The following is a 25,893-nucleotide window of genomic DNA, read 5'->3' as shown; positions in this document are numbered from 1 at the left end:
ACGAACAGAGTTGGATGCATGCGATATACAACCACTGACCTTCAACCAAATGTCAGATAAGCAAATAAAACCATCTTCTCTTTCAGTCCAACCCCTGCCATTAAATGAGTATACACATGCACCTGCACACACACACCCACAAAAAGCACGAGGTTCCTGAACTTTACACTACTATACATTTGTGAAGGAGGCTAGGAAATGATCAGCTTGAAAGCTTGATTCGAAGGTGAGCTTGAGAAGAAGAGTTTCTAGGACAGACAGGCCAGAAATTAACCTGCCTTGCAAAAGCTAATTCCACGGTACAAGAATGACAGAGGCATGCTGGACTCTCAGGGCCCTTCTATACACCAGATAGATACATATCATTAGAGAAAGTCAGGAATGAAGACAGCCTATGAACACTGAGCCCATTTACTCCCTGAAGTTGAGGCTCAAACTTCAGGGCGTCCATATATGAGGCAACAGGTTATAGTAACGAGGGCACCAGACTTAAGAGTCAAAAGAACATGGCTGCCAGATGACTTTTCTGACTTTTACTCCAGATGAACTGGAATAAAACAATTAACATATCCAAGCCTCAGATCTGTCATTTCTAAACTGGTAAAGATCATCCCATACATGAGGGGCTTCTTATAAAATTCAAGTGACATACTGAGTATTTCCTATATATCAGGAATCATGATAGAAGTTACAATCTCCCAATAGCAATTCAAAAGACTATTTCCCACCCTTAGCAACAAGGATCTAAATCCCAGCTATCCAGCCATGTAGTGGTGAGTACAGAAATTTGAAGAGCAAGAAAACTGAAAAATATCAAAGTACAGGTAGGTCAGTATGCTCTTTTACTGAAAAACAGAAAGAAAAAAAAGATTTTTGAATCATGCATCACTTTGCCAAGTATTTACATTTTACTTCTTCCAACTAACGTAAGTAAAAACAGACTATAAATTAAAAAATAATCCTGGATATTTCCATTGCTATCCAACTCAAAAACTTTATCTTTGGGTTAATAATTCTGTATACTCTAGACCAGTGGTCCCCAGACCAGCAGCATCAGCATCACCTGGAAACTTTTTAGAAAGGCAAATTACTGTGCCCCACTTCACACCTACTGAGTCAGAAATTTTGGATGTTGGCCCAGTGACCTATGTTTAACAAACCTTTTGGGGTAAATCCCAGGAAGCTAAAAAGTTTGAGAATCACTCTTCTAGACTTCACCTGAATCACTTTCAAAATGACAGCATCAATGAACTTTGTAAAAGAATCAATTAGTGAACTGTTACCACATAGAAAGTTAGGGAGTTAAAGCATCCTACTAGTCAAATATACCTTTCCAAGCCAATAGTTATGATTCTAATTTCAAAATTAAACAATGAAAGTATTTAAATGAGTGGGAGAGCAGGCTGGAGAAAGGATAACAATGTGCCCAATACCACTATACTCCAACCTTCAAAACACTATTTTTGTTCCAACTAGATTCACCTTTCTCTACCTTTTCAACTCATTTTTTCTCAAAGTTCTTTCAGTTACCAGCAGTTCTGAGCAAACTATGTATGACTTCTACATTTTGTCTTACTTCTGCCTCAAGTCTGTGTTATTTACCCATCCAAAAATGAGATTAAAAAATCTATCCTCCCTGAATACATGGAAAGTAGATAAAAGAAATCTGAGTTTCTAATTCAAGGGACCTGAAAGATTACCTAGTATGTCACACCCTCATCTTAAGGACATTAAAGCAGAGAAATAACTCTCCAAAGTCACATAGTTCATGGCAGAACAGCACCTAAACCCGTATCTTCTGACTTCCAGTTAAACTTACTTTTTCTAAAATTCCTTTTCTCTCACCTTCCAAGAAAACTAAGATAAGCAAAAAAACTGAGCAAAGAAAAAGCTCTATAGGAAATGAATCAATGTAACAAAAGGAAGAACAGAGTAAGAACAAGAATCAGGTGTGTTTTATAATAAATACAGGCACTCTGACCCATGTCTAACCTTGCTTTCAACATTCTTTGAGGGGAGAGGAGGGAGAAAGAGATCTTTACTGTTAAAAGTTTATAGGGCTCTTATTGGTGAAAATCTTAAAAATTAAGTAACTACAGTGTTTGTGCACTGATGCAGACCTGCTTGATGATTAAACAGAGCTGACTTAGATCTTAAGATTCAAAATTTGTGAGTTTCTGGATGTAAAAAATCTCAGAATTAAAAAAAAAAAACACACACACATCATAGAGATTTCAATTTGAAATTCTCTGCTAAAAGAGTCCTTAATCTGGAGTCCACGGATAAGTTTTCTGTGACTACCCATAACATATAATTCAATATTTCTGGTATATAAATATGATTGTACATTTTTCTGAGTCTACAGCTCTAATTAGGTTTTCAAAGGTAGGTAGTGACTCAAAATAAGAATCTTTTTCAAATATACAGTTAGGAAAACCCAATATACAAAAATTTTATTCATATTAGCAAAAGAGTTCCTATTTTAAAAGTGTTCACCTAAGGTTTCTACAAATTTCAAACTCACCTAATGTAATTTAAAAATGAGACTGGTTTTTAAATTTGATCCACATACTACTTTTCAGGAGCACTCTTCTATTCCAAATATAGATAACACAACTTATTTCTATTAATGTTTGCCTTTGAGTAGCTAAATTCAATTAGAAAAAAAGCAACCCTTTTTATTCAGAAAATAGTGTATTTTACTCAAATTAGAAAAATGTGTACTTGCTACAATCTAAATTTCCTCAAATTTCCCACACTATTATAATTCTGGTCATGAACATTTTAAAAACTCACATTTGCAAATGTTCCATACAGTTCAAAAAACTCCCAATGTGCAAATGTTCCATACAGTTCAAAAAACTCCCAAACAGCATTTGCCAATTCAAATTTACACTGTTCTATCCAACTCTGATACTTGGAGACATCTCCACATTTTTTTTTTCATTTTCCTTTCCTTTAGATCTAGAAGAGAATTAAATAGGTCAGAAGAGCATAACTCATCTGAATGTTTTAAATTAACGCTGTATTTCAAATTTCACATTACTTGATTTGTTTTGTTTTCATAACTAAGTCACTTGTTATAGAGCAACTATTTGAATTTCATTCAAAAGACAGAGGTTATATCAGTAGTCCAAACCAGTCTGATTTGATCACTTTTCTCACTGAACAATATTCAGAGTGATTAGATATAATACTTGCAAAGCAAAAAGAAAAAGATTTTATCATTACCTCAAAAAGATGGTTTATAGCAGGTTGCAATGATATGATTTTCCTTCTACATTCCAGGCCATTCTCATGTCAATACTAAAGCTACGTTTAAAAACTTAACACACTTAAGTCTTCAGATCCTCAAAGATTTCTTTTTCACCTCTCCCTCTTCCCTTGCATTTACCTCACTGCTTTATACTTATGTATTTTTTATACAATTTGAGGCAAATTTAAATACATTATTTGATCCTTGAAATAATCCCCTAAGTAAAAGCCAGTAACACTGCTTCCATTTTACTGATAAGCCAACCGAGGTCCAGAGGGTGCCCATATTTATAGGACCAGCACGTGACAGTCTGACTTTGAACCTGCCTCTTTTGTCTTTAGAATCCACTTACAGTATCTCCAAGAGAACTTCAACTCTAAACTTTCTCTTTCCCCAAATATACTACTGTATCAACAATCTGTTTCCTTTTTCAATCTTACGATGTCACTGCATTCAAGAGATTATAAATGTGATATGTCATCATTTGAATGTCAGGGATATGATAGAAAATATGATGGAGGTAAGATCAAAGATGGTTGATTATGTTATCTGTAAACATTAGCCTATTAAAAGTCTTTTGAAAGACTTTTAAAAAAGACTGTTGAGAAAGAAATTAAGCAGTATGTTTTAAGTAAAACTACAACATTTTTAAAAATGAAGCAAACCCTCCCCCCCAAAAAAATAAAATAAAATAAAAACTAAGAAACTTAACACTACTTAGCAGGAGTTAGGTTTAGTCAGTATAGGAAATCCAAAAACCACATACTGGACCTGAAGATGCCTGGCCTCTCAGTGGCTTCTTAGGGCCCACATTCATTAGTTATCGGTAAATAATCAAACCATCAATGAGTTTTCTGATGTAGCTATCAAGTGATTTTGAAAACAAAAAGTAATCACTACTTTAAAAAACGTACAGTGTATTTTCAAGGATGAAGTATCTTTCTGAACTTTGAAGAATATGTCATATGATTTGCTCAAGCAGTAATAATGTCCTTTCCCTAAGAAAATTAGATTGCATGTTCCTATTAAATCAAATCTACCCCAAATCTGAAAGTGGAAGCTTAACTTCAGTTTATTTCGGCCCACTTAATTTAGAGTTTACCCTTTTCTTTCCAGGGCACACAGTAAAAATTCTTTTCCTTTTTTATACAGGAAACATCTTTTACATATAGGACAAGTTGACATTTTGAGTTATCCACTATCACAACTTTCCCTCTGCCCTTCTCTGTAAAAGGTAACCTATCAACACATGCTGTCGTTTCCTTCACAACGGATATGTGGCTTACTGGCAATGTCTTGCATGCAGAGACAGTAAGCACTATCTGCACTCCTGCTTGTCCCTCCCTCCTCATTGCCTGTAACAGTTCAAAAGACATTCATGTCAAATAAGAACTCAATACTTTTCCAACTGTACTGAATAAATGTGGAAGTTTAAGCATTCTTTATGGATGCAACAGAAGAGAATAGGAAAGAAAATGGGGGGGGGTGGGAGAGAGAGAGGAATCATTTCAGTTATATTTTCAGTGATTAACTATTTTGCTCCTCACAAAAATAGTAAAGTTTCTCAACACTCGAATAATCCTTCTACACTTTTACCTGATATTAAAGAAAAGATCTGCAGCATTTATATGAAATACAGAATGGCCCTTAACAAATGTAATGATATGAAGAATATAGTTTATTATCTTATTTAAAAGTAAAACCTGTTAAGAGTACGGTCTCTCATAGAACTTCTCTTGTGCCCACACAAAATGAAATAAATCTTAGTAATTAGTTGTCCTACAGTAAAGTACTTTAATACTAAATGAAAGGGATTGCTCAAGACTAGCTAGTTCTTGAAACTACCGACATTAATAAAGTCACAATAAAAGAATTATTTCTTTCAACTACCTAGAATATGTATATACAATACTCTTAATTCCTTAATTCCAACTGTAGCAGGATGTTAAAATCTTCATATCAATGAGCTCATAAAAATCAAGCTACTGACAAGTTTCAGTGATTACCATATGTGATTATTTTGGCTGATGTTACCTTAAGGAGACCATCACTACTAGGGTCATTAAAATGAAAGCTAAACTTCATTAATGAGTATAGACACCTGTTACCACCCTACCTAAGCACTTAGAAATTTCCTTGGTGTGAAGCATAAGACAATGAAAAAACTTCAGCTACAACTATCATTTTTTTTTCTCAAATTCCAAATACTCTAAAAGCACATTCAGCCTTGATTTTTAAAGTAGTTCTCTTTTATAATCTTTTTATTTTAACTACTGGATCATCAATTTGACAGCTGTTGAATTAGAAAACATTTCACCACCGAAAGCAAATTTCTTACCAATACCGAAATTATGTTAATTTCCCTTTAAACTTCTAAGAAAACTAATAAACCGTGTGCTCCTCCAACACTGGAAGCTATTTCAATTGCAACTTTGTCAGTTTGGAAGCCTAAGAATATATGTTAATATGAATTAACTAGTGATTCAAAAGCCAGTAATTAAAAAAAAAGATTAATTAAGATTAGCATCAAAGAAGAAGTATCATTTCTCATACCACACGGAGATTTAACAGCGTGCCTTCTGAGTGAAAAGCTTCTTTTGGTCAAATGAGAATCAAAGATAGCCAATTACTGACGAAACCGGCATCTTTTGCTGTATGGTCTAATGCAGCACTTCTCAATCGGGAGCATGTGTGCTCCCCCAGTGAACACTCCACCACGTCTGGAAATAATTTTTAGCGTCAGGACTACGTGGGATGCAACTGCCTGGTCCCAGGTGCTTCCCAAGCCCCACCTGAAGTACTATGTACACTCTCCACCTGATGAGACTAACAATTAAGTCCCCTAAAAAGAACTACCTATAGGCATAGGGCCAAACAACTGCCTTCCACATCAAACTGTAGTTTCAAAATGTCCCAGAGCAGCGCCCAAGACAGAGCCCGTTAACCTGGGTATCGGGGACATGTGCAGAATTCTAAAGCCACATATTAAGAGACAAAAACCCCAGACCAGTCTAAAGTCAAATATCATGACTAAACAAGATTTCTCTGCCTGCCATTGCCAATTCAGGAAGTTGACTTAATGCAAATCAATCAAGAGCAAATTTGCAAAATACCCACTGTGTTTTTAAAGAGTTGTAGTGAGAGAAAATGTCAAAAAGCCTGGTAGATGAAGTCCTGGAGTCTGAAGCCTGAAGCCACAAGATCACTCATCAAAATAAATGCGCTTCAGGAGAGCCGAGACAACCCCCTCCCCAGAGAGGAACTCTCAAATGCCCATCTCAGGTAGGGAGCTGAGAATGGCAATAAGAGACTTCCTCCCAGGGACAAGGACTAGAGGGCAGTTAAGGGGAATGAGGAAAGCATTCCCTAAGAGAAAGAGGAAATCCTTGTCATTCCTACTGTGGCCTAGTGACCCCTGTGTGTTGTTTCCTCTTCTCTCCTTTCCAGGTGGTGATTTTATCCCTATACTATTTATTAGGCGTATATTAGGAGCTTAAATTCACTACTTAACACACATGGCCAGAACAGAAGAAATAAAAAAAGGTCTGAAAATACTGCCCACTTAGTATGGGACAGTAACAACCTACCTTTAGTTCACTACCCCCTGGGGAAAGAAGAGGTAAACTAGTTTTTTATTTTAGATGGGATAGTGAATAGTGACTGTGCTAACCAACATACTCTGTATTTTGAAAGATCACCTCTGACACAGGCCAAGAAAACAGATTTATATCAAGTTTTAGCCAAATCTTGGGAAGCTGGTTATCTAAATTAATTCCCTCCCTCCCACCACCACTCTAGCTCATATTAAGTACACAAGAGTATTGACACTCTCTTTATACCTCATATTCTAGATAATTATTTTCAGTTCTCAAACACCTTAAAATGATTCTGAAAAAACAGCTCTGAAATGCTAAACTTACACAGTCTGCTGAAGAGCAGGAAAACTAAAAAACAATGTCTATGTGTATTCAAAATGTGAATACATTAAAGTTTCTGCCACTGTCAAAAGAACAGCAACTGACCAACATGTGTAAGACTACCAATATCGTGGTTTCGGTCAAGAGCTCCATATTCTCCATACCATTTTTGTAAGTAGTCCAGTGCCTCCAAACGAGCACCGATCTCAAAAGTGATTCCAGGACGATTTGGGGGCTTTTTACTCATCTTGAGATCCTATTCTTCAGTATTCTCTTTTCACTACCTCAAGAGGGAAAAAAAAAAAAAAAAAAAAGTTAGATTCTAATGCATAAAATGCATAGGGAATAAAACAGAATTTTAAAAGCATTGCATGAGAAGTTAAAATAACTGCCAAATTTTAAAGAAATTTGAATGATGATTACAAATATCTGTATATAAAGTACTAAATACTTCGCAAGCAATCTTGATCATGAATCAAGGAAAATGACATAAAAAAGAACTACTTAAAAAGAAGAACAGCTGGGCATTAAGACTTGCTAATGGCTAAAATCCTTCAAATTTTAACTTGAAAATACCCAAGAAAATTCTCCACACCAGCTGAAAACAGTTTTCTGTCTCTGAAAAATCAAGACACCTGAGTGTTCTGGAATATGACTACTGAAATTCTTAAGAGTACAAATTAATGGAGTTTTTCAACCAATATTTGAGTGCCTCATAGTATACAACACTAGATAAGACACTAAAGAGCATATAAAGGGGCAGTAGACACTCCTCTGCCAGTGACAACATCAATAATTCTTGGGAGTAGGATTTTTCATTAGCTATGATTTCCTACTTTGGTAGCAAATGATTCAATAAGTTTAATTTCACATATAAAGTTGCAACAGAAATTTCTTCCTTATACTTCACAGTCAATATGCAATAATGATGTGGATTTTTTCAACTGCAAATTTAGTTCTACTCTATTTCAATATAGTCAGTGCTCACATTGACAAATAAAAGTGGTCGTAATATTCAAACAAACAAAAAACTACAAAGGAGTATCTATTCCTCTCTACATCATTGACACGCACACTCTTCACTCTCCTTTTGGCCACACTGGACACCCAGAACACCTGAGGTAGCCTTTTTCACGGACTAATACTTGAGGAATATGAATGCACTTTAAGACAGGCTAAATCAAAATATAACAGGTAATCAGGAATGCAAACCTACTGTTACTGGGGGGAAAAAGAGCGATCCCTGAAACCTTTTTGATATTTAGAATTACTAACAGGACTATGCTCTCTCCCGGGTTAAAAAAGAAAATACACAACTACAGCATTTTCTTTAATGGTTTGCTCACAATTCAAAAGGGACAAAACATAACAGGAAAAATAAAAACAAACTGTCCTTTCCTCTTTGAAAGAATCTAATTAGTAAGGGGTAAATAACACCAATACTTGCCATAGAAATATGTAAAGTCAAACCTAAATACTCATGGGGGGTTGGGGGGACTATCCTCTGGCCATGTCAAGAACAAAGATCAGTTCATTAAAGTTAACAGGACGCTAGGCCAGAGGGTACTCCGTGTAAAAGGAAAGAAAGCATGAATATTTTTTAAAAAGTCTGGTCAGCGTGTAACATATTAGGCAGTTACTTAAATATGTGTAGAAATCTAAGCAAATTTTTCTACTTTCTTCACAAGAAGAACTTAGTAAGAGGTGTTTACCAGTTACACTATTTTCTATAATCAAACATCGAACCCATAAATGTGGAGTTAAGACATATAAACTCCCAGTGATACTTCGGGATGAGGCACAATTTCCTTTTCCCTGGGTGGAGAAAGGAGGATGAATAGGGATTTGAATTAAGGAAAAGGCAAAGTAAGACAGTCTATGGGGGGGGGGGGGGCTTGAAGCAAAAAGAGAAAAGGGGACAGAGAACGCGGAGGAACATAAACAGAAAAGAACGCAAACAAGAATGGCAAAAATATATCTGGATGGTTAACGTTGCAAGAGATGACAACTGGAAGGGAAAAGAAAATTAGCAGGAAGACACAACACCAAGAAAGTGAAGAAGAAAAGGTCAGAGAATGGCCCCGGGGCCAAAGAAGGTAGGTGGTTGATGCGGGGCGGGAGGGGTTGGCAGAGACAGACAGGAAGGGCTTAGACCAAGCTGGCGGGGAGCGGGAGAAGCCTCCAGGTTTGACAGCCGTCCGGCCCTCGGCAGGGGGGAAGGAAGGGAGGGGGAGAGGGAGCGACTGCGCCCAGACAATAGAGGCGGCGAGTTAAGGGGAGGGACGCGAGAGGGGTGCGGGCCGGAGAGAGACACCAGCGCGGGGGCGTCCCGGGCGGCCAGACGGGATCCAGGCGGCCTCCAGGCCCCGCCACCGCCGCCGCCTCTTACCGACTCGGCCTCCTCTCCGCACAGCAGCCGGGCCGTCCGGGGCCGAGCCGGGGCACGAGCAGGGCGGCCAGCCCGGGCCTCCGCCTCCGCCTCCGCCCAGGCAGCGGCCGGGGAGGAAGCAGGAGGGGAGCGCGCTGGGGCCGCAGCGCCGGGTCGGGCCCGAGGTCGCGCGGGAGGTAGCAGGTCCGAGCCCTCAAGCCCGCTCAGGGTCCGCTGCCATTGCCTCCGCCTCCACCGCCGCCGCCACCGCCGGCCAGCCCTGACGCGACGCCGGGCCCAGCGACGTCAGCCGCCCGCGACGCGCCGGAAGCGGGCCTGGTCGCGTCACGTGACTGGCGAGGGTTGGGCCCGGGCTGCGCAGCCGATTGGAGAGTTGCCCTTGAGAGGCGGGGCTTTGCAGCAGTTGGCTGATGGCTAGAGGGAGGGGCGGTGATTAGCAAAAGAGAGAAAGCTGGCTCGAGGAGCCCATTAGGAGTTGTGAAGTGTTTGACCTTTGAGAGATGAGCACAGAGCCCATTGAGTATTATTATTGTCGATTTGATAGGAAACGGGTTCCCAAAATTCCTCAATCCCAGCACCTTGGACAAACTTTTGTAAATGCACGACACTCTTTCTTAGATATCCACCCCATTTCATAATAAGAATAGAGCAAATGGTTATTGCCATGGTCAACAAACAGCTATTGAGTGGACGCTTTGTGGAAGTTACTGTGTTGTTAGTACATTACATGACAACCACATTCACACAATTGTATTGCTATTTCATGAGATTCTTACAGTACAAAAGGCACATATTACTAAGCGGTGTGTGTGTTGGGCAGCTAAAGAACCTAGGGGTAAATGGATGTGACTTCCCCAAGACGACCCAGCTAAGGATAAGAGAGCTACTTTTCTTGTATATCTACCATGTACCAAACTCTGTACTAAGCACAGGAGAAAGTGTCCGCACGGTAGGGGAAACCAACAAGTGAACACATTCAAAGCAATGTTGAGATGAAAATCTTTTTCCTCTCTCTTTCCAGTGTACCACTCTGGATCTCAAGCTTTCTAAATGCAACATTGCATACAAATAACACTTATATTTATCATGCTTTACAGTGTGGAGTTAAAATAGCAAAGTATCTCTCTTTAAGCTTTAATTATAGTGAAATTTGGTAATTTAAACAACTATATTCATATCCTTTTATTCCAGAGACATTCATTCAGCACTTACTATGTTACTAATAGCTACTGAGCTAGACTGAGCATGGCGATATATAGAAAAGATGTAAATAAGACAGTCTCTAGTGGACATTTGTCTTGTACTGGAGTTGCCCAGCATCTAAACTCCTTTTCCATGTTTGGAAAATTTACCATCATGGTTGTCATTAGTGTAGTACTCCATATATTTCTAGGATCTTCTGAACACATGAGAGGATTATACTTTCTGCCCTCCTTAGAATTATGTGTGACCATTTGATTTGCTTTGGCTAGTAAAATGAAACTGGAAGTGAACTTTGTCATTGCCAGCTGGTAGTTTTAAAAGGCAATTCACCCAGATTTCTGTCTCTAGAACAGTGATAAGCAATATTTGAGACAGCAACTGCTCTAATTACCAAGATCCTAGACAGATCGTGATAAGCCCAGAACTCACTGTTAATCTACAACTGATATGTAGTATAAGGAGAAAAATAAATAGTCATTCTTTTAAGCTTTTGAGTGTTTGGAAGTTGTTTGTTATGCAGCATAACCTAATACAAACTGACTGATACACCCACCTTATGAGTATTGGAGGCAGAGTCAACCTCACGCTAAATAAGATGAAAATGTCAGAAGCTCCCATTCTCTGTCTCCCTTCCAGCGAAAGTGCTCTTCTGAGCTACACTTACTAGACTCTGTCCCTGAAGACTGTATGAGAAGCTGCAGATGATGTTCAAAATAAGGAAAATTTTCTCCAACAGCAGTGGCAGTACCAGGGACCAAATTTCTGATTTTCAGCCTAGAGCTAACTAACTGAACCCTGGCAGAACCCAAGCTGACCCATAAGGCAGTGAGAAAAAAATTAGTATCTGTTGTTAACATCAGTGAAAATGTGAGATTGCTTGTAAATTAAATAAAATGTATACATAAAGGATAAACATAGATTCTATCCACTCTCCACCATTTGTTAAGAATTCACAAATCTACCTTGAAAATATGATTCTCCTGTATTAATTGGGACTTAATAAGGGACCCCACCAATAATACAGCCTGAAAGAAAAAAAAATGGAAATGAAGTCTTATGTAAATGATTGCTGGCTTGTGAATTGTGCAGGTGAGTATTTTCAATGGACTTAACACCATCCGCTAAAGGTCACTTTGGAAATGGGAAGGGAAACACTTTTAGTTGTCACATGATTGGGGTAGGGCACAGCTGCAATTTAGTGGGACAGAGGAGGGCTGCTAGACATCCTAAGACAGTGCAGTCCCATATCTTGAAGAATTGCCCCAGGTCATGCATGACTTTGAATGTCCCTCCAAACATTCATGTAGGTCAAAACCCTTTTCATAATTGTCTAAGCCCTGAACTCAGTTTTGCACCAAAGCACAAAGGTTTTTGTTCTGCAAGGTTTTAATACACACTCAACTTTTCCAGGAATGAAGTAACCGTGTAATACGAGGGAAGATTGTTCTTTTTTACAAACATGTCCAAGAGTTTATCCCATTTTTAAAAATCATGCCACCATTGGCAAAGCTACTCCTAGTATTTGAGGCACTGGTAGAATGTACCTGTATCACTCTGCATTCGTAGCTGTTACACTCAAGGTAAATCTAAATTTTGATGCAAGCACTTGACTACTACATTATGTCTCTTTGTGAGTCATGGCTGAACACTTATATATTGAAATGCATGTTATTTTTATTATAAATTATCTCCATAAAGTTTGTTCTTATGTTACTGTTATGTCATTATATTAATTTTTTAAATGTGTGTAGCTTGATTATACTACCTATGAATTTAATTTCAGAAAAGTCCTGAGAATATTACATAATATTAACTCACAAAGGGGGTGTTAAGTTTGATAAAACTGAAGAAAACTCATATAGGCTATCTTTGCCTCTTTTGACCATGTAGAGTCAAAGGTCAGGATTGGGGCAGGGATATAAGATGTAGAAAAGTCTAGAGATGACTCCCCAGCCACACAGTGAAGCTCTTCATTGCTATGTCCCCTCCCCTCTCTCCCACCCAACACACCCCTCATCCAGATGGTTAATGTTAGCCATCAGTCACTTCATTGCCAAATATAGAAAGAAAGAACTTACAGCTGTGTTTGAGTGGAACCAAACAAGCAGTGAGCAAATTATCTTGAAACAACTGTCCTTAGGCAGAAATCACTGAACTAAATTCTTCCAACATTAAAAATATAAATATGAAACCATTCTATCTCCTGCAATATTTGACAATTCTATATACCTATTTTAAGGGAGGAAAAAGTTACTACTAAATATCACATATTCTTTGTTACATATGACACACAAGAAAGCCTTTTTGTGTGTGTTTTTCTCTAATCTTATAATCAGCACCAAAGAAGAAAATCAAAGGAATTCAAAAAAAAAATTTAAATATACTAGTTGAATAAAGACCTAAACTGTTGGAATAGACACCAGTGGCAACTCTCTATTCCAGGTGCTTAAAAATCTTTGAAAATGGCACTAGCCTCTCTTCCTTCCCATGCCAATAAAACTGCTTATCTTATCTGTCACTCTATCCCTTTTTAACTGACCAGAAGTGATAATTGTTCCAGAATTAATCTCTTGCCTTTGGACCTCTAGGCCATGTATGAACAGAATGGAGAGATACAATCTCTCCCTTATGTCCACACAGCATCCTGTTCACATTTCTAACATAATTCCTATTGTGATGTATGGGTTTATATGCTGCTTTCTTAGAATGAGTTAACCCTAAAGATGATCAGATGTTATAAACAATTTTGTTTTATTTATTTACTTTTACTGGAAGTTCATATGCTACTCAGAAGCCACCTGGCTTTCTGAGATTTTTAAGAACTTTTGACTTGGCAGTAGTAATTTGAAATATCTGTCTGCTAGTAAAGGTCATACAATAGAAAAAAATATGTTTCACTTGGCAAAAGCTTAAAAATGCAGCAAGAGATCTGAATGATAAAGAAGTCCTTTTTGTACATACTGTCCTGAAACAGTGGACTGACCATGATTTTTTAATCCAAGCCTGGACACTTATGAGAGTTTAAAAAAAAAAACAAAGAATAACAAGTGGATTCCTGGGAAGTCCCAGACAAATTGAGACATACAATCATGCTCCCTAAAGCAGGAAGGAATAATAAAGAGAAATAAAGGTAAAGATTCCCTACCTGCAAAAGCACTGAATATGGAATCAACCCTTGATTCCTCCATGGATTTTCTTCCTTGCCCTACCAGGACAAAAGATGGACTTTTCTTTAACTTTCAGCTTCTATGTTGATTTTTTGTACCTCCTCTGATTGTTGTTGTTCACTGTTAACACTTGCATTTACTAAGCAGTATTTTCAACCGTTGCTCCAGCAAACATCTGCTTTAGACCCACCTAGGCTCTTTGTTAAAATGCAAGTCCCTGGGCCCTAACCTGTGTCTTAGATTTGGAGATTAGCAATCTGCACTTTAAAAGCCATCCTAAATGATTCTTAATGTACATGAAGTTTCAGAACTGTGGTATGTTAGAATTCATTTGGTTGCATGTGACAGAAAATGTAATACAAACAGGTATAAACATAAAGGGAATTTCTCTTTATGGAATCAAGAAGGGATAAGTCTGCCTTCTGGGGCAGCTGGAGTCAGGGATCAAATTATAACATCTTTTACTCTGCTTCCTATGGGTTGGCTTGACTTTCAGAATCCACATGTAGGCCCCCAACAGCCTCAGTCTTGTCATCACAACATCTTGATGAACAAAAAACAAGTCCTAGAAGTCATTCTTTCATTGGCCTAAATTAAATCAGGTGCCTGCCTGTGAACCAAGCATGATGGCCGTGGGGGTGATTTGGACTGACGTGACGTGGATCTGGGTCCCATCCCCAATCAGGCAAGTGGGAGCAGAGACTGGCCCAAACCTCATAGACTGAGAGATGGGAATGAGTGGGTCCTTTAAAGAAAATTGGGATGCTGTTACTTGAAACAAAGGGAACAGAAGCTGGACAAAAAAAAAACAACTAATATTCATTGCAACTGGCTTCTACTGACTGTAACTCCAAATTACAACTTACAGCCATGCAACGAAACTGAGAATATTCTTCCTGGTTTGCAAAACTAGAAAAGCAAGCCAAATGAGAGGCAAATCTAGTGAGAGATTGACATAACATTCGTGTTCCTGATTCCTTAGGTGTTTGCTTTTAGAGGCAGTTTCAACACCAAAGAAACACATTGCTGGGGATTGTTAAAGCTGGGGGAGAGGGCGCTCGGGTGGCTTAGTGGGTTAAACGACCTACTCTTGGTTTCAGCTCAGGTCATGATCTCAGGGTCATGATCTCAGGGTCCTGAAATTGAGCCCTGCTTAGGACTCTGCGCTCAGCACAGTCTGCTTGAGATTCTTTCCCTTCCCTCTTCCTCCCCTCCACCGCCTTCTCACTCTCCCCCCTCCCATTCTCTCTCTCTCTCTTTCTGTCTCAGAAATAAATAAATAAATAAATAAATAAAATCTTTTTTAAAAATTGGGGGAGGAGAGGGTAGGCTACAGAACATAGCAAGTATACAGATTAGTAGTAACCAAACAGCAAACAATTTTAACCTCTTCCTGATCATTACTTTCCTTGAGAATGGAGCTAGCCACAATTCATTGGCATTCTCAGATAAGGCAGACAGCGTGCATGCATCCTTTCATCATTCATTGGCTTGTTTAATCACTCACTAAACTTTTATTGAAATTCTCCTGAGTGCTAGAAACTGGGCAATGGATGGTGAGAGAACAGGAAGAAAAATAAAACTAGGTATCCAATTCTAAGGTGATGTGCCATGGTGGGAAGATGGATACAGAAACAACCAGGCATAATAGCAGTATTAATATTCAGTTAAATATTAATCCATTTGAAATAGACATACATTCCTGTGTGTATTCTGACTCAGCAAATCAAGGAAGACTGCATAGAGGAAGTGGCATTTGAAAAATGCTTTGAGGATGAGTAAGCTTCAAACAAGGGTTCTGTGCAGATTCTAAAATTATTATTGCCCTATAGTTCTTTATAGTTTTGATGCAAGCTTTTGCAGATAAAAAATATCATTCTACTTCCATTTCCTTCCCACAAGCTTTTGTTGAACATCTGCAATGTGCCAAGTACAGTGCTAGGCCCAAGGAGCATAGTGATAAATGAGCTTAATTCCTGATCTTGAGGCATTTAACGGGGCGGTCAACTAGACCAACACACAAAAAGGTGCTTTGGGTACAGTGTATGTATGTGTCAGCACACATGGATGTGCAAGGTCAGAATATGTGCTCTAACTGGTCACTTGTCACTGGTCTAAGTGTCTGTCCTCTTGGTTGGGACCAGAACACAATACCAACATCTCCAAAGTAACTGCTTGACAGTCCGATGAAAAGGTGCCCCTCTGGGGGAGGGAATGGGGGTGGGTAGGGGCAGAGAACTTGCCTGCCCAAGCATTGCCACAGTTCACTGTTTTGCCTCAGTAAAAAATATTGCAGCAACACAACTTTGTGGTCAGGTGTGGGATTACTTCCTGTTTTGTATTTTTGCAAAACATTCAAGAGAGCCAGTTTCACCAGGATAAGGGTAAACACCACTTGATTTTCTTTCTTTCTTTTTTTTTAACTCTGAAGATCATAGAAGACTATAAATTTAAAGGAAATAAATGCATTAACTTGTTTCTTGTTATTTTTTTTTTAATAGCAAGTTAGGGGTGCCTGAGTGGCTCAGTTAGTTAAGCCTCTGCCTTTGGCTCAGGTCATGATCCCAGGGTCCAGACTCCCTGCTCAGCGGGGAGTCTGCTTCTCCCCCTCCCTCCTGCTCCTGCTCTCTCTCTCTTGCTATCTCTCTCTCATATAAATAAATAAAATCTTTTAAAAATTAATTAATTAATTAATTAACAACTTAAAATAATGAAGAGCTAGGGGTTTGGAATGAGACCAGGAGTTGTAAATTAAACCTGACACTATTACCAGAATGTTAGGAACTAGACACATCTCTGATTCTCCTTCCTCACATAGAAATGGGAATATAAAAGCTACTTCCCAGGTTTGTAATGAGGATTAAACTCAATAGAACAAGTCTTACATGTTTCGCCAATTATAATTGATATACAAATGTCAGGTGTTTCCTGATGTTTCTTTCTCACCAGTCACAGGGACACATATTTTTAGTCATTGTAATCTCTGAGGGTGGTCTCAGTTTCACTCACTGTGATTCCATGAAAATACACATCTGAGGACTTACTTTGCAACAGCCTTGTATCTGCTGCTGTAGATTACAGAGACCAACAGAACCCGGTTCTTGCCACCAAGAATGCAGGCTCCTACTTAGACTTTATGATAGGGTTTTCATGAGCTAATTGGTCTCTTCCCATTCCCCTCCTCTGCCTGACCCCCACCCCATGTCTCAGTCTGTCTCTCTCCATTTCAATCTCTTAAAAAAATTATTCCCAATGTCATTCAGATATGAACCCTGAGCAAATGGTAAGGACATATCTAGAGCATTTTTGAGACAGGAATTCTAGCTGCAAGAAATCTTACATAAATCCTAAAAAAAAACACACATTACTGAATTCATTTATGAGTTCTAACAGTTTTTTTAAGAATCTTTAGGGTTTTCTATATATAAGATCATGTCATCTGCAAATGGATAATTTTACTTCTTCCTTTCTGATTTGAATACCTTTTATTTATTTGTCTTGCTAGTTGCTCTGGGTAGGACTTCCAGTGGTGAGAGCGGGCTTAAATTTACTGCTCACCCTTTCCCTTTCTGCACACATAACCTCCATTAATAGTGGAGAATTGAACCTTCCTTGGGACATCCTGTTAAAAACACTGATTTCTAGCATGCAAGATAAAGGTGCTAAAGTCAGTTCTGCCTAGCTTTTAATTCAGTTATTCATTGATTCTACAAATATTAATGGATAACCTATTATATGGCAGGCAGTATTCTTGATACTGGGTCTACAGTAATGAAGAAAAGTGACCAAATCCTCCGCCTTCATCAAGCTTACAGTCTGCTGAGGAATATATTTATCACTACAAAAAAATAAATGCTGTGGTATGTGATATAGTCAGAAGTACTAAGGAGAAGAATAAAGCAGGGGGAAGAATAAGGAGATTGTGTGGAAGGCAATTTAGTGAGTGACCAAAGCAGCTGAGTCAAGAGCTAAGGGAGGTGAGGAAGAACACTCTGTGACTATCAGGGGGATATTCTGGGCAGAGAGAAGAGTGAGCACAAAGATCCTGGGGCAAGCACAAGTCTGACGTTTAAGTAATAGCAAGGAAAAAGTGGGTCTGAGGAGAGAGGAGCAAAGGGGAAACTGGAATTCTGGCTCTGACACTTTGTAGTGTTGAGAGAATTATGTAAACTCCCTAACCCTCCATCCTGCATGTGGATAATATTTCCTAGGGCTGCGTGAGGTTTAAACAAGATTGCACACATACAGTGTTTCGTACAGTGCCTGGTTCGTAGGGAATGCTCAAACTTGTTTGAAGTGATCGCTATTGCTTACAGGTTGAAAATCCAAGCTTAGAATCGTAGCTCTACCAGCTCACCCTTTACTGGCTCTGTGACTTTAGGCAAAGTATTGAACTCTCTGTGCCTCAGTTTTCTCACCTGTAAAATGAGGATAATAACAGAGCCTCCCTCATGCAGTGGGTATGAGGATTAAATGTGCTAATATATATAAAGGAAGTAAAACAGTGCCTGGCAAATAGTAAGGGCTCCATAAAGTGAGTAATGACTATGATCATTAATGAGGTCCCAATATGTTCCGGATCAGTAAAGGAATAGACCAAAAAGTAAAGTCTTTTTGATGTCAGCCTTTTGGGAAAGGGGATTTGTGGACATAGGCAGAGCACAGGGTCTTTGAGGAAGTCAGAAGGATTTTCTTGTCCTTCCTCCTCTAGAAAACATGAGCCAGGGCTGGAAGGAAGAGGATGAAAATAGAAAGAATAGGAGAAACAGGAAAAGATGAGAAGGGGGAGAGTTACGGATTACAAGAAAGAGGGTACCAGACTCCCAAAACAGCTGTAGAGCAGAATGGCTATCTGGTAAGTGTAGGCAGATGTGACCAGACACAGTCTGGAATAAATGTGCCTATATTCTAAGGATGGCACTAAGGCAGCAAAAGATCCTGACAAAATAGACGGCAAAAACAAATGGCCCAGAAAGTAGTATGTGTTAGGACTATGTATTAGTTACTCTATCGTTGTGTAAGAATGACCCCAAAACTTGGTGCCTTAAAACACCATTTATTATCACATAGTTTCTAGGGGTCAGAAATGTGGACAATGCTGAGCTGACTTCTCTGCTTGAGGGTGTTCACGGGCTGCAAACAAAGTGTTAGCTGGAGATACAGTCATCTCAAGGCTCAACTGGAGAAAGATCCACTTCTAAGCTCACTCACGTGGCTGTTGTTCTTGTTTGTGTGCTTCTGCAACATGGCCACTTGTTTCATCAAATTGTGTAAGCCTAGAAGGTAATAGAGAGGCCAACAAGACAGAAGCCAGGTCTTTTGTAACCTAATCATGGGAGTGACAACCCATCACTTGTGTCATATCTATGCAGGAGAAGTAAGTTACTTGCTTCAGCCCACACTGAAGCGGAGGGGATCCCACAAAGATCTTTGAAGGCCATCTTTGCAAGAGGTCTACCACAGACTAGATGCACTCTCCCCCAACAGCTTCTGCTGCTAGGGGCATGTTCTACAGAAGATCCAGCCTGTGGCATAACCTCAGGGAGAAAGGGAGCCTCAAGAAAGAATGAGATTGACTTTTCTGCCAGGCTGACCCACTGGGGCTTCAGAAGAAAAACTGATCTACAGAAAAGAAACAAAGAACACATCTTGCACATCTGAGCTGATGATTCACTTATTTCTCATTTCTTTTATCTCATGTCATTCCCCAAGGCATTCTGCAAAATGTATATTATTACTCATAATTGAAAGAACTGCAGCTCAAAGAGGTTAAGTCACAAATCCAAGGTTACATAGCTGGTAGGCAGACAGAGTTTGAGTCTCAGCCTGTGTAACTCCAAAACCCACACCCTTTCCAAATCCATCGCACCTTAGTGTTGCTAGAATGTATTTTTTTTTTTTATCATTTACAATAGCAGAGATTTTTAGGAACCCGCTGACAGGAAATTCTTTGATCTCAGCTAAAATATAAGCATAAAATGTAAAGTGCCACCCATAGAGTTTCCTGTAAAGCTTCAACCTTTGGTGAATCAGCATATTGCCGCTACACACATTTTCACAAAATCCAGTTCCTGGTATTGAAGAGTATTCTGAATTTCATAACATCAGTGCATTATCACCAATAAATTTAACTGATTTGGACAGAGCACAACTATGCACTACTATATTGAAAAGGCCCAGAGGATGACAAGCAAGAAGTGTTGCTTCTCCAGAAGTTCTTCTTATGTCCTCGCAGTGAGGGTGATGAGGTAGCTCAGAAAAGCATCCCTCGAGTGACCGTGATGTATCCAGCTGGCCCGATTTGTGTGCTCCACATCCCCTGCCGCTGGTCCAGGAAACTATTTCGAGTCTTCACCATACTCCTGGGTGTGAATGCCACTGATGAGAGCCCAACAGGAAGTGTGACCTCATCCTGCCTCTCAGTCTCTGGTTATGCAGGCTGATTTTGAAAGAAAACAAGAGCAGTTATAAAGCTGACTTTCTCAAGAACTACATGCCCTTTTATTCTAGGAAAGAGCCAAACGAACAAGAGGCCACTGAAGATGATACTCTGCAAACTCCTGCACACAGTGATGTGTGCATACCTCTGTTAGAAGGATGGAATGGATTTCCCTTTATTACAAGACTTCTCGGCACCTGTTGACACTCTGACATTATTTTCAGCTGAAGAACCGCTAAGTCCTGGATTTCTCCACTGTCGCCCAGAGGAAACTTTGCACGTCAGTAATTCTTCTATTTATCAATAGGAAGGAGAAACTGGGAAGTCCCTTTAGAAGGAACATGTATGGACAGATTATTTTGCAGAACGGATGTGTTACTTTGATGGGACTGGTAGACAGAATCTGTTTCTTGAAAAGATTTAGAGCTGTTACTGAAGGTTTTTTCAGTGTTACTAATACTCGATTAACTGTTAGCATACTGCCTGTAGCTTGATGCAAATATCTGTAAGATATAGCAGTAAAACCTTGCTTTCTGCCACAGGACTTGTTGGTTTAAAATTAAACTTAAAGCTTGGGGAAAGCTAACATGGTATAATTTGGGCTGCACACTTCAGATGATATTGATCAAAAATCAAAAGGACAGTGGCAAACTATTATATTATGGTGCAAACAATATTATTTTATATTCCAAACAAAAATCTATGAATGTGTGCCTTGATTTAGAGATCTTCCAAGGAATGCCAGAAAGTTCTCCTGACTTCTCTAGGGGTCTCTATAAGCTAGGATCTCTATTTTTCTAAAAGGTGTTGCATCTAATTTATTGAAAGAATCAATTTTGGAGCTGTAGGATTATCCTGGTTTGATTTAATGTATGACAGCTACAAAAACAATCCATTACTAGTTATCACATTTTAAAAATGTGGAGAGGGGGCGCCTGGGTGGCTCAGTTGGTTAAGCGACTGCCTTCGGCTCAGGTCATGATCCTGGAGTCCCTGGATCGAGTCCCGCATCGGGCTCCCTGCTCGGCGGGGAGTCTGCTTCTCCCTCTGACCCTCCCCCCTCTCATGTGCTCTCTCTCTCAGTCTCTCTCTCTCAAATAAATAAATAAAATCTTAAAAAATAAATAAATAAATAAATAAATAAAATAAAAAAAATTAAAATGTGGAGAGGTGGTAAATCAGAAAAGAATTTAGTCCTACCTTGCAAGGTTATCAGGATAGTGATGTGTAAAAAAAGTGTCATAGTCTACAGCAGGTAGATCTATGTGATGAGTGGTACATGATCAAAGTCTACATAATTTACACACTTGGATATATTTTAAATTTGTAATTGAGAAAGTAAATTTATATGTTCATGAGAACTGCAATTTGAAATCTGCCTGGTGGTAGGCTATTTTTACCGAAACACTGCTTGTGCTACTTGGGAATGTCCAGGCTGACGGCATCTACTAAAGACTGTCAGCCTTCACTATGACTACCTCTCAATGGTTCAAGGTGTTGCACAAAAGACCAACACCAATCCCCAGGTATTGCTTGAAACTTGATGAAGAGGGCGATGTGTGTTAGATGACAAAACTACAAATACACTTATTTAGAGGGCTCTGCAACCCAATCTTTTTTTTCTGATTTCTTAGTCAAATAATTCGCTTGCATTGTTTATTTTGATGACAAATCAATCACGTAAATCTAGCTTTCCCAAATAAAATGTTGTTCTTATTTACAGAACAAGATTATTTGGATGCACTCAGCCAGACAATGGGAAATAATACAAAATCGTACACGCAGGCACAACCTCGGTGGTCACTCATTCCAGTCTCCTCCTTCAGTCCTAAATCTCTGTGTCATTCAGTAAACAAGTCTGACTGGAGCAATTAGTAGATGCCATCTGTTGTGGCATCAATTTTCTATTTTTAATATATAATCCACCTTTTTTTCATGGCTCTTTCAGAAAATCTGTGAAGTTTGAACAAGCAGCCTTCCCAAGATGTACCGAATATCTCAACTGATGTTAACACCAGTGGCAAGTAAATGTAGGAGAACTGCTATGCGCAATTATCTTTTGAACGATTAGACTTCTTTTAGCAATTTCCTTGCTTTGATTTTGCTGATACTCATACCATTAACCATCTGTCAGTAGCTTGTGCTTCGTAAGTGCCAGTGTTCACTTTGGCAATGATTTTGACTTCATTTCTTTCCTTGAGAGAAATGTGGTATTTGTCTTTTTAGTAGAAAAAAAATCACTGGTTTTTTAGATGCCTGTGCATAAATGTGAAAGGAGATTGTTTATCAGCTACTATTAAGATGCAAAACTGTCTATAAAAAATACTGAATGATTTTGATAGCTACTTGCAGGAAGTAAGGGCGTTGTTAAAATGGTAGTGGTTTCAAGTTTCTTCCTTCCTCTTGTCATTTTCTCCCCAAGCCCTGCTTCTAACCCCTCCCCCCCACACACACACCTACAATTTACTCCTTACAAATCAACCAGCCCAATCTGAAAGCCTAAACTTTATCTTAGATATTAATCGTCCACAGTGGAATCAAGTTTCACTGAGCCTATTGTAAGTGTTCACACATTACTGTATAAAATCCTGCTTTAGAGTTTAGAATATTAATTAGCTGCACTTTCCCCAACTGAAATCTGTTGCTATGCCTTTGGTTAAAGTGGATTGAATGGATGGATGTTTTTTTTTTTTTTTCATTAAGAATATTCACAGGCTTCATACATTGGAAAATCATTTATATAAAACAAAACAAAACTTAATTTATTTTCCTCCACTAATGTCTTCTGCTCGTTATTTTACAATAGAAGTGCCTTAAAATGCTCTAATGAGAGACAGTCTAGGCAGATGATTGAATTCTTCAAATTACTGAGTAAGCTAAAATAACTAGCACATTGGGTCATTGATTTTGGTTTTCTACAGCTTCACACAAGATGCTTTCTTCCTCCTTTTCACGATGAGTCAGTTTGATGCTAATGGTTTATTATTGCCTCATCCTCCACTAAGAAACCTCTAAAGGAATGTTGAGTGAGAGAAGAAACAGAAGATAGAAGCCCGTAGATTATTTCTGGCTCCCCATAAAGGCCTGGTGACAAGTCGTGTTAGTCCTGATTCACTGGATGGCTACACCAGTTGGAATCTCTGCTGAGCCTGGAGCTATTCATACCTTCTTTGACGCCTCCATTAAATGCAGTCATGCATGCTGGGGAGGTGGGATAAATTCGTACTTCTCTCCTGTTTGCTGATGCAGGTTCTTCTGACTCTGAGAGAAGATATACTGGAGAGCCATCTTCCACATGTGTTTTCCCAAGGTATTCCATGGGACTTTTCTCAAGATAAATCAATCATGTTTCCTCCTATGTGTCTTACTTTGTTGTATTCCTGGTTTAAAAATATTAGCTTTAGCTATCATCCAATTTTGGTATGGGCATAAATCTTTAGTCCCATGTACATACAAAATGAAAACTTTTCTAACCTAATAATGGAATTTGAGGGGGTGGCTGTGAGTGTGGGAGCAAATGTGAGTTGTTTGGAGAGCGGAGAAACTGCTGGTTGCTGATGAACAGTTACTTTTTCTCAAATTGGTATTCTCCTAAATATGCTTTACTATCTTGCTTTATAAGAGCAACAAGATTCTACACCAATGCCCAAGCTGGCCAAATTCCATTCTCCACAAAAACACGTAGAGTCTGCCATTTTGTTCAAGTTCTACAATGAAGTCTCTTCTCTTCCTTCTTCCTTCTTTTTTTTTTTTTTTTCTGTCTCTTCTCTCTTATTCCTTATGCAGGTCTCATTGATGTTTTCTCTAGCATTTTGTAAAATGTGCCAATGGTATAAAGGAATCATGCATTGGTGTTAGAACCTGCCCTTATTTGTAAATTCTAGGCCTCTTGCTACTATCAGATGAATCAGCCAAGGATGAACAAGAAGGCCATGAGGAACGAGCACATGCTTTAGAGTCAGATAGACCAGAGCTCAAATCCTAACTCTGTCATTCATCAGCTATCATAAAATGTCCAAGTTATTTGTCCTTCTGCATCTCATGTTTTTTTTTTTTTTTTCATGTTTTTTTTTTCCCCTACAGTCCAATGAAGATTATAATACTTAGCTTTTGGGGAGGTTTGTGAAAAGTAGATAGAGCATGAAGTATGAGCCAGGCTCATAGTAAGCTTTTAATAAATAATATCCATTTAAAATAGCATTTTACTAACTTTAGTGCATGTATTAATTGTGTACAGGTTTCTACACTTAAAACTTTATCAGAGGGCTCAGTCGGTTAAGTGTCTGCATTTGGCTCTGGTCATGATCCTGGGCTCTTTGCTCAGTGGGGAGTCTGCCTCTCCCTCTTCCTCTGATCCCCCCACACCCAGTTTGTGCTCTCTCTCCCAAATAAATAAATAAAATCTTTAAAAAATTAAATAAAACTTTATCAGAAATTCAGTAGAGCTTGTGGCATGAGGTGGCCTTTCAATCACACAGGCATATGATTGTTTATCAAACCTAAGGCACATGGAGATTTTTCCAACTGAATAGGAGATTTCCCTGGATACCAAATCACAAACTGCAAGGTCATTTGTACAGCTGACCTAGAGGGAAATTGGCAAAGGCCAAAAAGATCTCTTTGACTGCATGTTCACCCTATACTTCATCTGTATCTGGTGGCTGCATAGTTGTAATTTATCAATCACAGGGAAAGAGTAAAGATACTGCAATTGGAGGGCTATTCAAAGAAAGGGGGTGGAGACTATAAGCTTCCAACATCCCAGATAGGCTGTTTTGCAATTTTTCCATCCAAGAAAATGGATTAATGTCAAAGATGTAGTTGCATCATATGGTGAATAGACTGATTAACCATAATGTTTTTATCAACATGTTTAAAACAGAAAGAGGCACTAAATACCCTGTCGTTTAATGCTCTCACTAGTGAGAAGATGAAGCCCAGATTAAGAGTGACATTCTTAGGGTGGCAGAAGTAACTGCTAGCCATGAATGCAAAGAGGTATTTTCCTTCACAGTGGCTAGAAATGTGGTTTTTGTGGGACCGGATGTAGTGGTTAGAGATGTAAAGGACTTTCCTTCTTCCCTCTTCAGTTTTGCCTATGATTTCCTAGATGGTGACACTTCCTTCGAATGCTGCTCTGTAGATCTCCAGACAGCCTCCCACTTTGCCTGTCGCCGAAGTCCCAGACTCCTCTCCAATGGCTACTACACTTGGACAGAAGACAGTTTCCTCTGTGACAAAGATGGCAACATAACTCTGAGCCCACCCCAGACCAGTGTCCTTTACAAGGAGAATTTAGTGAGGTAAGTAGAAGATATTACATAAAAGAATCTGAAGTCCAATCCACCCACTAGTTATTCATTCATTCATTTGCTCATTTAGCAGTGATTTCTGTTTTTTTTTTTATTCTTATGTTAATCCCCTACATTACATCATTAGTTTTAGATGTAGTGTTCCATGATTCATTGTTTGTGCATACCACCCAGTGCTCCATGCAGAACGTGCCCTCCTCAATACCCACC

General features: G+C 39.0%; 1 protein-coding gene and 1 non-coding gene across 15 annotated transcripts in view; one reads left to right on the top strand and one right to left on the bottom strand.

Annotated features, from left to right (window-relative positions):
• PHF20L1 (PHD finger protein 20 like 1) overlaps window positions 1-9,847 on the bottom strand; it is an 81,964-nt gene extending 72,117 nt beyond the window's left edge. For 7 of the 14 annotated variants that reach the window (XM_081816565.1, XM_081816567.1, XM_081816570.1 and 4 more), the window contains exons 1-2: window positions 9,563-9,844; window positions 7,338-7,457 (exon numbers count right to left, since the gene is read on the bottom strand). In XM_081816565.1, the coding sequence (XP_081672691.1) occupies window positions 7,338-7,420 (83 nt within the window). In that variant the 5' untranslated portion in view covers window positions 7,421-7,457; window positions 9,563-9,844. Of the gene's footprint in view, window positions 1-7,337; window positions 7,458-9,562 lie in introns of those variants that run through there. The other 7 variants (XM_081816568.1, XM_081816572.1, XM_081816576.1 and 4 more) reach the window with 5 other exon arrangements.
• A 10,296-nt stretch (window positions 9,848-20,143) lies between these two features.
• On the top strand, window positions 20,144-25,693 carry LOC102746184 (uncharacterized). The gene is made up of 4 exons (XR_014144436.1): window positions 20,144-20,651; window positions 22,320-22,401; window positions 23,621-23,681; window positions 25,482-25,693. It is a non-coding gene; the product is annotated as an uncharacterized LOC102746184 (transcript).
• Window positions 25,694-25,893: the final 200 nt, after the last annotated feature.

This window comes from Leptonychotes weddellii, chromosome 4 (assembly GCF_054177405.1).
Source record: "Leptonychotes weddellii isolate Sample4059 chromosome 4, ASM5417740v2, whole genome shotgun sequence".
NCBI classification, from domain to species: Eukaryota; Metazoa; Chordata; class Mammalia; order Carnivora; family Phocidae; genus Leptonychotes; species Leptonychotes weddellii.
Note: the sequence above shows the minus strand (reverse complement) of the source record. Positions and strands in the feature narration are given on the sequence as shown.